Below are 12,483 nucleotides of genomic sequence, written 5' to 3' on the forward strand. Positions count from 1 at the left end.
ACACACACGCACACACGCTCAGTGAGAGCACACATTTAGGATAAAGGAGAGAGAAGCACAGGTCAAATATAACAGACTATAAATTCCTATATGCAATATTAATTAAGTAAAACTTTAAAATTCTAAAGCAGCCCCCCCCGGTCAGGCAGATAGTGCAAAAACAGTATGCAAACGGTGGCGAGGAACCCAAAACTCTAATCGAGAAAAAAAACCTCAGTATTAAGAACTGGTTACAAGCATTCCTCCAAATATTGTTCTCTGTGTTCATCAAAAACAAAGACATGTATACAGAATTGGAACAACTCAAGGGTGAGTAAATGATGTCAGAATATTTATTTTGGGGATAACTGTCCCTTTAATAACTCATTTTTAACCCTAAAATCTCAGACTGCAGCCTTGAACTGCAAATTGACTTTTCTAAACAATAAGCAAAACCAGTGTTAGAGTCAACATGCATTGCGTAGGCACCCATTTGATGTTGGATGAAGAAACGTTGAGCCTATGTGACAACATCCGACTAAAACTACTTTTCAGGTCCACAACAATCCCAGCTTTATTCAGTCAATGTGCAACCTTGTGCTCTCATGAAGAAACAAACACTCTAGTGTGCTTCATCCATCCTAATGACCCTTCCGTAAGAGACGCCCCCAAAAACATTCCCGTCACTTTATGTCCAGCCACAAGACCCAGAGACAATTCTGTTGTGACGCTAGCAAAACAAAGGCGTACACTTCACATGAAAGACCGTCACTACAACCCCTCCATGATCCGACTTCTAAGTAGGCAGGATTATATGGGCTACCACCAGCTGGAAACTGTCCAATATCATGTGATTGGCCTCTTGTGTCTCAATACCTTCATACCAGAGCCATTGATAGAGAGAGTCGCGTCAACTCCGTATTTTCACAATAGTTCCCGGAAGTTACTAGTAACGCATATGGAGCTGCGACTAAACAGACCAACTGAGGTAAAATTCTAACCCATTTAAAGACGAAAGCCATTTAATGAATAAAAAATGAAAGAAATAAAGCATTTAAAGAGAAAACATAACTTCCTGGAACTATCTGAAGGCTCCATGAATCACGTGACCCTCCAGCGTTTTCGACTTCCGTTGGCAGAACTCTCTCTCTCAATGGCTCTGCTTCATACTAGCCAGATTCTGTGGGTTTTTAAAAACTCGGATTTCCGTTTTAAAGGGGAAGTTAAAAACGTATGTAATTTGATAACATGGTAGCAAAAAAGAAAGCGTGAGTCTGTAAGGAATGGAACGTTTGCAGGACAGCTCTGCCTGAAACGGACACCTAAAAAAAGAAAGCACATTTCTAGGGACCTGTCACAAAACCAGCGTCTGATGGTGAACTGTTTTCCTTGGGTGAAATAACCTGAGAGAAACACGTATAAAGAAATCAATAATCCATCACAGCCAGGTTAACTTCCCATAAACCTCCAGCAATGTTTGTCCTCCTCACGACGGTCTGTGCCTCAGGGAAAACCGAGGCTTGCACTACATGCATGACGAATAAATGTGTGAGCAGGTAAACTTTACAAGGTGTAATCCAGAAACATGTTTCATACCTGCAGCCCGTATAGTTGTGTGACAAGAGTTTGATGTGTTGGAGACGTGTCTCTAAACTTGAGTTCTCCAACCATCTCCTCATAAGTCTGGCGCTGTGCTATCAGACAGGAAAGGCAAATATTCAAATGAACGCAATGAAAATGCTAATGCAACCCATTGAGATTACTTCTGCTTTCGTCCAGGCAGAGAGTCCAGAAATAGGGTCACACACAGCTGCGGCGCATCAGGGGAGATCCTGAAAAGCACTGCGCGAGTACATGAAACGTCTAATGGGTGAGAAAAAAGCATCCAGTATAGTGGGCAGAATTCAAGTGTTTGACATAGAATAAAACTGACGCCAGAATTTTCTCTAGCGATTGTATCCAGAGCTTGTCTTGAACAGTTTAGCTCACCGTTTGAGAAAGACTGTCAAACCTACAGATAGACAGTGAGCCGTTGCTCACAAAATAACTGTAAACTTGTGTATTGAAATGAGGAATTTTAAATGTGTGTACATTTGACATGGCAGCAGTAAGTGTGTACAACACACCTACAACATTTTCTTCAATTTACATATTTATCTTAGAAACACATCTAACTGTTGCTATGAGATTATTTTCGTGACAATAAGAGCAAACTTTCAAGAACAAAAGTGAACAATGAGAAAGAAGAAAAACACAGATCCAAAAATCCTGGTCATAAAGCTGTCAATCCAAATCTCACTAACCAATGAGAGTTGGTATGTCCCGCCAACACAAGAAGTTTGTGCCAGAGCCTTTGAGAGAGAGAGTCGCGACAACGGAAGTGCAAATTTTTCGCATGTCACGTGATTCATAGAGCCTTCAGATGGTTCCAGGAAGTAATTGTTACTCTTTAAATGCTTTATTTCTTTCATTTTTTTATTCATTAAATAACTTGCGTCTTTAAATGGGTCTAAATTTGACCTCAGTTGGTCTGTTTAGCCGCAGTTCCATGCGTTACTAGTTACTTTCGGGAACTATTCAGAGCCGCCATGAACCGCCATTACTGTGAAAAACCTGTTCTATTGGAGTCAACAGAGTTGGCGCAACTCTCTCTCTCTCAATGGTTTTGGTTTGTGCCAGAAAGGCAAACACAAACTTGTTGATCATACACAAAAACAGACATCAAGCCTATATATGAAAAGTTTGGTAGCGAATACATTACATGATTTTAACCATTTAGTTTATTCTTTTCATTTTCAGAATGTTTTTCTTCTTTCTCGTTGCTTGTTTCTCAAAACGTAAAGTTTATTCTTATCAGCAAGAAAAAGTGTCAAGTAGTTGTTAACAGCAAATGTATACATAGATCAGTGGCTCCCAACAGTCAAGATGACTAATCATTTCAAAATAAGCATTGAAATACATTAAAAAAAAAAAAAATTTTAAAGCCCTGAATTTTTTTATTGAGTAGAAATCAAGAGTTTTTGTGAGTGGGAGGGGGGGCTTTAAATATGGTTGAAAACAATGGCGGGCATTGAAGTCAATAAGGTTGAGAACCCCTGACATACAGCATTTAATGGGCCCTCCTTCCTTGTCACAATAGTTGTGATTTATTTTGTATTAGCAAAACATTCTGCACCAAACTGATTTCCCCCATGAACTTTCACAATATTTTGTGATACATACTGTTCAATATGTGTAATAAATGCTGTAAGGTCACGCTTTTGTAAATATTTCCCAGATACATCAAATCATTTCTAACACCTATTTGGGTGTGTCTTCAAACCTATCATTTGCAAGTCTTCACTAGTAAAAGGAATGCTAGTGTTTCAAAACTTCCTAGTCTTTGTACTCAACGACTGACACGTTCAAAACAAACCGGAATGCTGTGGGTTGAGGTTTTAAGATTTCAATACAGTGGAAGAACCAAGAAAAGTGCAAAGAATTACTGTGGCAGAATTAAAGCCGGTTCAAGTTCAATTCAACGTGGCATAGAGCAAGAATGGAGAGGAAAGGTGAATAAAATGAACAGTGAAGGCGATGGAGTCCCAGAGTCAGAGCAGACTATTACTACATCCAGCTGAAACTGCCCAAGACTGACAATATCCAGAGAAACAGTCACAAGCTGGTTAAGCTTGCCAAAGCGTAGGTTCGCTGTTAAATAGGTCGCAGTCAAAGTGTGTGTTGCTGTGTGTGTGTGTGTGTGTGTGTGTGTGTGTGTGTGTGTGTGTGTGTGTGTGTGTGTGTGTGTGTGTGTGTGTGTGTGTGTGTGTGTGCGTGCGTGTGTGTGTGTGTGTGTGTGTGTGTATTTGTGTTGAGGTTAGGAGAGATGCAGGTGAGAGCAGGTGACACTCAGGTCACCTGCAGACGTGCTCATTTAGTAAAACCGAGTTTTTCCGAACACCATCAACAGAGATGCTGAAGGTACAGTTTTGTCAGGAGATGGAGTCAGGTGCTTGTCGAATTACTGGAGGAACAGGCAGAGAACGGACAACCTCTTCTGGTTTAGTTATTGTCCTGAGCCAGAACATTCTGTGGAGGAACACTGTGTTATCTCAACGCTGTCATGGGAGGAAATAATCTCAGACTTTGGTACTCTTTGTCACCTCTTACTCTCTTAGGCCAGAATAAAATATTTTTCATAAAACAGCTATCCTGAAGAAGGCTGTGTAAGCCGAAACGCGTACATCTACACCTTTTTAAATTACGTAGCCCGGTGGGTGAATTGAAGGCTTTTTAACTATCAACTTTTTAACACAAGTGCCTTGGAGATTTTTCTTTTCTTAACACATTCTAGCTATATTTTAAATAGTTTTTACATTTTCTGTGTCAATGCTTATTCATATAGCCCCGGGCAAGTTCTGAATCTTTCATACAGTCCTGTCAGACAGGATTCTGTTGACAACAAGCATGTAGATATAGTTGCAGAGCATGACACTGCAAAAACAGTCAATTAGACTATGAAGAATTTACGAAGATCTTCTTCGAGTCTAAGAGTGTAAGCCAAATGTAAAAGTTTAAGAATTCACCACTAAAACCGTGTCCTTTAATGTCTATGTCTATAAAGGCCCTGTATGACTCTACAGCTCAAGTGTAAATCACAAGTCGCAAACTGAAAATGCACCTATTGATGGCTTAAAACAGTCTTTAAAAAAATGAATATGGGTGGAGCCTTACTCCAAAGATAGACTGCTAGTCTCTTGGGTTCCCATAATCCTGCTGATTCCTTTGTGTGCCGGTGTCGTGAGGTGTAGATTTGTGTCAGCCCTTAATTATTATCATACTTTTATTAGGAAAGTCAAAAATGAAATGAACGAGCATATACGTATAATATTCCAAATGTACACGCTGTTAGATAAACATATAGATTTCACATCTGTATTTATTAAGACAAGAACCTGTTTACTCCCATGGCTTGTGTTTTTTTCCCCAATGTTTTAGCCAACATGTTCCTTTTTGCCCACTGTGAGTCTCTGCCAGTCTGAGCTTGCCCTCCCCTGATGTCACGTTGCTATGGCAGGTCTGCTACGCTCACTTCAAAATTCAAAGCGTGGCAATTTCTTAACCCTCATCATCGGATTTCATAGTTATGTTGGATACAATAGCTTAAGCAAAGGATTCAATTTCGGGTTTTACAAGAACAACAGGCCTGTATACTTTATGAGACTTTCAATTGTTGCATAATCTATAATTTCACATGTAATTATTGATTAAATATTAAATAAATTCATAATAAAGTTAACGATGATAATAAAGTTTAACAGAACATCCAACGTTTCACACTAGCTTACGTATGATGTAAAAAACACTGCATGCTTTGTAAATGCACTTAGTGGCCAGAGGCAGAGGTTGCGCTAGACTTTTTCATTGTCCGTCATTTTGACGGACAGGCAAGTAAAAAATCCTTCATAATCTATTTTTACCCATCACTATGGTGCAAGGTGATATTACTTGCTAAATAATTAGCAAGTTTGTGACGTCATCGCGACCTACGCGTTCTTTGAATTTACTGTATTTTATTGCCCAATAAAGTCGACGTCGTTTACATATTTAATGTTTCTGTTGTCAGACAAAAAATAATAATTACAGACAAATGTTCATATGTCCAGTCAGTAACAATGACAGGTGCTTGTACACGCTGTTTTGTAATCATTCATTCACTCACTTACAAGCAGGGGCGGACTGGCCATCTGGCGTACCGGGCATTTTCCCGGTGGGCCGCTAACGTATGGGGCCGGAATGGTGGCCGCTAACGTATGGGGCCATAACGGACGCGTTGGCCACTTAGACGGACGTATTATAAATGCGAATGCACGTAACGCGAATGCAAAAGACACGTATGCATGCACATTCCCCCCAACAGATTCGGTGGAGGGCCTAAAAATGCCAGGGCCGATTTTTCTTCCCAGTCCAGCCCTGCTTACAAGTAACTTTAAGTTGCTTAAAAGCAGTCACTGGTTTATCCAAAATGACGCTAGTCCCTATCGCTCTGTGAAGTCTGTAAACACGCACCACTGGTTTGTGCGCGCCTGTGTGTGTATGAGAGCACGCGACAAGATTACACGCAATCGGAAAGCGTAAACTCGTGTTATTTATACGCAGATTGACGAGCCCGGGTTGCATGACAGATGTATGCTTTGCAGAATCAGATCCACAAACAACGTTAGAGACAGCTGTGTTATTATAAAAAGTGCAATAAGATTTTCAGTTCGTTTTGAAAGTATGGCGAAACAAATTAGAAGGTGGCGGGCCATCATAGTCGCCTTGTTTACACAGTCGCCTTGTTCCTGGCTCCGCACCGCGAGTCTCCGCTGATCCCGCGTGGGTTTTCCTGAATGGACGAGGCAGTTATGAGTAGCCTAATGAATGGGAAACGTACGATCACGTTCTGATTAAAGAAAATTATTGGATTCCAACAACTCGACAAAAAGGGAAATTACAAACTGCCCTCATTGTAATCCGTCAAAATGACGGACGGCCTTCAGATTTTTCCGCCACTGGTATAAAAATTCCGTCAATGACGGAGAATTTTCGGTTAACGTGACCTCTGAGAGGCTGGATCCATCTTATAAAGACTTCTGTGCTTTTATTATAACACAATATGCAGGTGGAGGATGATTTGATATTGGAATAACACACCTGCAAATTTGTTTAGCTTGCAAATACAAGGCCACCGGTCTGGTTTTGCAAATGATGACTGATGCAAATGCTGGTTACAATTGCCCTACTAAACTAGTCAATAGGCATATAACAATGACTTGCATCACTTCAATTCAGACAACACAAACCTGCCGACCTGTGTAATGTGAGCGTGTGAGATTTGAAGATTAAGATACAGCCTCACGGCCCAGACTACAGAGGTGTTTATTAGCCAGGGTCAAAAAGACTTACAGTAATATCATAACATAAAACAACAGCAAAATGATGATGCTATAGACCCCTTTACGGCCGACGTCACGATTACGTCACGGCATTAGCTGGAGGCAAAACAAAGGGAAAACTGGAGGCGGCCAATACAAACCAACACAGATTCGGCTACATAAGGAGTTTAAAATATCATCTTGTTGTGTTGTTTAGTGCCACAATTGACAGAATACAGTCTCCAATTTGATATTTTAACATGCACGTTACCTGGTGCCATTGCCAAACAAAAACACAGACGACAGCTGTAGTTAAACACAATAAAACGAGCATGAAGAATGAACGAGAATGAACAGAAAGATCATCAAAAATGTTTACGTTTCACTTCATAACACTTAAGATGAAAAACGTCTGTCTTTTGTTGGTGTGGATTATGATTTGTCTAAAAATATCTCACGTATGCCCAAATCAGAAACTGAGAAACAAGGTTATTTTTCACGTAGCGTTAACTTTTGAACGCATCCGGTATGCTAACGTTAGCTAACTTTATTAGTTATACAACTAGCAGTTAACTATCGGCCTAAAACTAAACACAAAGGAAACTGTTTGTCATCTCTTTGTCTTTAACGTTAGTTGTCACAAGTGCATTAGTATAAAGGGAGAGGGAACAGTGAGAAGGCTCATGTTATGTGTCAGGTTTGTGTTCAAGTAAATGCATTTGCTAACGTTTGCCACTGTTAGTACACGCAGGCATCTATAGATGTATATGCTACGCTCTCAGTTTATCTTTACTATACACACGCTTGGTTTCTCTGTCTGGTAGGTGTAGATGTCAGGCCACTTAACTGGAGGTTAATCCTGTCAGTCCGTCTCTGGGTCCCCTGAGTGAGCGTGTGTACAGGTCGGCCAGGTTCCTGGCGCTAAAGTGAACTTTTTTAAGAACAATCGCGGTCCTAGACAGTGAGTGACATTACATGTTAAAATTTAATCCGATTTTTTTCTAGTCGTTGTCAAAAAGCAAGCGAACAAAACGTGCTACCTAGCATTAGTAATGCGGTCAGGGGGCTATTTCTGCCTCCACCTAAGCTCCGCCCTCAAAAACGCGTCACAATGTTTACTAACAGTAAAGGCGTCTATAAAGAACTTCTCCAGCACACCAGCCGAAGCTTTAGTGCTTGTTTAAAGAGGGAGACTTCAAGCAAAACATTGCCATGGTGTTATTCCATCACTTAAAAAATTATGAGGAACAGACAGCATTATTGCTAATGTAGAAATCATATGCAACACTGAAACAATTATAGATCTATAGATGAAGAGTTTATGTTACAGCGGATGTACGACTCTTGTTACAGAAATTCTCTTACAAAATTTTCCATACATCTGACCCTTGGCCCCTTTACCCCACAAGTCAATGTTCGTTTTGTTTAACCTGTGATTCCAGCTGTGATGATAGATTAACTAGCATGGGTAAATTACGGCTATCAAGGCCCATCTTTCCACAGTCTATCCCTTTTGGTTGAAATAAACATTGATCCGTTACAAAGCATTCCCAGACTTCCCCCAAAGAGCCGGCTGATGCACCTCTGAGGCTTCAGAAGAGGAAACAGCCTTTGTAATAGATACAATTGTGCCCCGAGCAAGAAAAGAAACAGCACTATCATACTGTAAAGTAATTGGAGAGAAAGACAACCAAATATAAACTTGACTGTAAAGAAGCTACAGCCAATTTACTGAGCCACATTTATTTCCAAAGCTTTTCTCTGAAAACGAATCAAATCATATTCCGGTGATGTTTTACGGCATCTCATATTACTCTCGCCCTCAGTGGATTTCAAATGAATGGACTAAAAAAATGAGCAATTTCTTCAAATCTGATAGCGTGTTCGAACCAGCAAATTCCTATCGGAACATCTAAGACATCACTTCACTGACACTGATTTGATTTTACGTTTCAACTTCACAGCGATAAAGCAAATGAGAGAGAAAATGCTTCAGTAAACAAGCAGACACAGAGTCAATTGTCTGAACTCTCTGTAAAGACCATGTCAACCCCGTGAATTTATGATTCCGAATAAGCATAAAATTATGAGTGGAAAAGAGGGGAGGCATGGCTGAATGACACTGAGCCGAGGGAGGAAGACTCATTTCATGGTGTAAATACATTAGCCCGGCTCTGTCAACTTGGGTGACTCAGCCCGTATCATGGAAGCTGAACACATAGCACTGCAGCACTGCACATCATGACAACCGCAGAGAACTGGTGCAATATCATGTCGTGTAAAACACTGAACATGAGCAGATTTAATTCAAGGTGCAGGTAGACGTCAACAGGGAAATAAGAATGCTGTTGGGGGGTTTAGGGGCACCATGATGTTGGACCATTAAAAAAGTGTTGCGCAATTTAATAACAATTTCTGTTTTTAAATATTTTTGATTAATTTTCATTATTTATCAATTAAATGTCATTATTTATTTCAAGTAAATAATGTTATGAAATATCTGCATAGCCAATATCAGGCAACCATCTGCAGGCAACGCAACCAAACACAGTATTCAACATAGCAGAAAACAACAAATACACATCTTATTCGTACAGTAACCAGTAACAGACCACCCTGCATGTATCACACTTTTACAAAACTGTAAAGACACTACTTTTAGCGTCCATAAATCATAAAAGCAAGAAGTCTCTCTAGAGTGGATGGTGAATTATTAGTCGTGATCTGAACTGCTCCACTTTGCGCAGCGGCAGTCAGTCAGTCAGTCAGTCACATGCACGCCTGGAGGAGGGAGTGTGCGCTGTCTGTCGTGGACGCGCGTCGCACGTCACCGGCTCCGCCTCCCTCTCATTGTACTACGTCTAACGGCGGCGAGCACATGACTGCAGTAACTGTGTTCTGTAACTCCAGTCACGAGGATGGAGTACTATTACACTGGCCATACAACGCGCTCAACCCCACAACCAGAGCACATTTACAACGCTTATCATGTTCCCGCGGACACAAAGACATCGGTCAAACACCACGGAGCGTTAAAGACAGCATCTCCATGTTTTTAAGCTCTTCAAGAATGACTCGTCTTCTTTTGGCAATGACACATTTGACACGCCGTACAGTAGGCTATGTGTTCGCCATATGTACTGTAACATGGACAAATCACTATTTATTTCACTTTGTCCCACGATGCGCGTTATTGGACAACACGAGACGCTTTCTGAATGCAGCATAAATGAGTGTCCGTATTCTTCATCCCATCCGCGTCTAAACATCTCTCTAATTTTACTAACATCCTAAAAGTATCCCTATGTTGTTAAAATAAGTTTCACGTGTATTGTAAATACTGAAGTTGAACATTAAAAGCGTCTATTAATATCAAAGGCACTTGATGTTGGCGGGTTCGCTTGACTTGTGTAAGGTATCAACTATTTTCGTTTTGTAACATGCACACGCAAACGCTTATGAAAACGAAATCCGTCAATTAACGTTAGGCAAACAGATCTAGATCTCTACATACACCACACACCTTCATAAGTAATAGTTGCTCAACTTCACACTTAGCGCACATAGCACTGCTTTTACAGCTTTTATACTGTTAAACGCAAGCAACGTGAGAAGGGCAGCAATGAATACCAAAAATATATAAAAAATAATAATTTAATTGTATCTAATCAATGCTCACATTTAATACTTCCAGCTGAACGAACTTATAAGTGCAAAAAATTGCGAGTGATACTTTCACGTAATTCATATGATTTCACATGATATAAATGACTGGCAAATAGACACCGAAGCTGATTTGCGATGTTATTAGTAGTTTCTAGCATCCGCATTATAATGCATATGAAATCAGTATGCATAAGTTATCTTAAAAGTAGTAAAGTTCACCAGAGCACCCACGTGTGCACGCACACACACACCAAGAAATTCGCGTAATTTTGGTAATGAACTAATGAACGCATTTAAGTCATTCTTTCACACTTGCGTTAGGCATTAACCCACCTCTGATCTCTAGGCTTTAAAAGCAGATTAAATAGAAAGATCTGTAAAACATCCGTCTGTAAAAGACTTCCTACACTTAAATGCATTATTTCCTGTAAACTCCACGTGAAGCGCAGACGTCAGGGACTCCAGACGCCGGCTGAGATCCTCTGACAGCATCGATGAAATGATGGAATTATATCGCACCACAGACACTAACATGCAAAAATCAAGCCAGGGTAAAAACGCCACGGTTCTGCACTGACGGAATCTGAGCGTGGCTTACCTGGCTCCCGGAGTTTTCAGTCAAGTAATTGAAGACGAATGAAGAGAGCTCCTCATCTAACAGTGAAGCGCAGTCCGCCATCTTCTAGAGAATGAGATGAGGAGACCCAGAGAGCGCTGCTATACTGCTCGCACCCGCATGCAGTACGATCTCTAACCGACCGAGGGCAGAGTGAAAGAGCTCGCTCGATGCTTCTCAGTTGTTGTTACATTAAATAATATTGCTTGAAGTTTAATTATTTGAAGGTGCAGAGAGGACAGGTTGAACGACTGCTATTAGAGCTACAGGTGCAGGATGCTGTTGTATATTAAACGTAACTGAACCTGTTTGTTACCTACTTGACAGTCTGTGACTCATTAACAGGGCTGTGATGCTTGTTTCTTATACAGTCCATGCCTCCTATATGGTTAAAATGTAGGCTATGCAGTATACACCTCTATACATATGCACATATAAAAACAATAGAATTCAAGTTCAAATGGATTTAATGACAATTGTATTGGTTTTAATGGTATGGTCTTTGGGGGTCTCTGCTGGTAATGGCTTCTATTGGTGGGTCGTATATGGTGGATCGGAACCAATAGAACACTATCCTACTGAAATAAGACCCAAAACACACTACATAAAGGACTTTTGTTCATGTTTATTGGCAAACAGCTAATGGTTCATAATGTCAACTTTATTTATATAGCGCTTTTTACAATTTTCATTGTTACAAAGCAGCTGTACATGAGACATATTGACTATAAGCAAAGGATTTAAAGTTGTACATGTTAAAACAAAAAAAAGGTGAAAACACAAGACAGACACGCCCACATACAAAACACTCCACACACACAATATGCACACGTACTAACACACATAGACATAGACACACACACAAATTCGCAAACACACGGATGCGCAGACACACGGACGCGCACACACAGACAAGCACGCACACACACTGACACGCACGCGCGCACACACACACACACACACACACACACACACAGTGAAAAGCACACATTTAAGATAAAGGAGAGAGAAACACAGGTCAAATATTAAACAGACTATAAATTCCTATTTGCAATATTAATTATGTAAAACTTTAAAATTCTAATTCTAAAGCAGCCCCCCCCGGCCAGGCAAATAGTGCAAAACAGTATGCAAACGGTGGCGAGGAACCCAAAACTCCAATGGAGAAAAAAAACCTCAGGAGAACCCAGGCCCAACCAGGGGATTCCAGTTCCCCTCTGGCAAAAGCTGCTGCCTCTGCACAAGCTCCACAGTGCTTGCACAACAAGGCTAAATAAAAATAAATAAACTTAGTAATAAGGTCAATTATAGATTTAAGATTATCAT

General features: G+C 40.5%; 1 protein-coding gene across 1 annotated transcript in view; it reads right to left on the minus strand.

The window, feature by feature from the left end:
* The window catches only part of ppargc1b (peroxisome proliferator-activated receptor gamma, coactivator 1 beta), a 54,829-nt gene extending 43,563 nt beyond the window's left edge, over nt 1-11,266 (minus strand). Inside the window, exon 1 of the mRNA XM_057349333.1 lies at nt 11,140-11,266. Within this exon, the coding sequence (XP_057205316.1) occupies nt 11,140-11,220 (81 nt within the window). The 5' untranslated portion in view covers nt 11,221-11,266. The remainder of the gene's footprint in view (nt 1-11,139) is intronic.
* Between the last annotated feature and the right edge of the window lie 1,217 nt (nt 11,267-12,483).

This window comes from Triplophysa rosa, linkage group LG13 (assembly GCF_024868665.1).
Source record: "Triplophysa rosa linkage group LG13, Trosa_1v2, whole genome shotgun sequence".
Lineage (NCBI taxonomy): Eukaryota > Metazoa > Chordata > Actinopteri > Cypriniformes > Nemacheilidae > Triplophysa > Triplophysa rosa.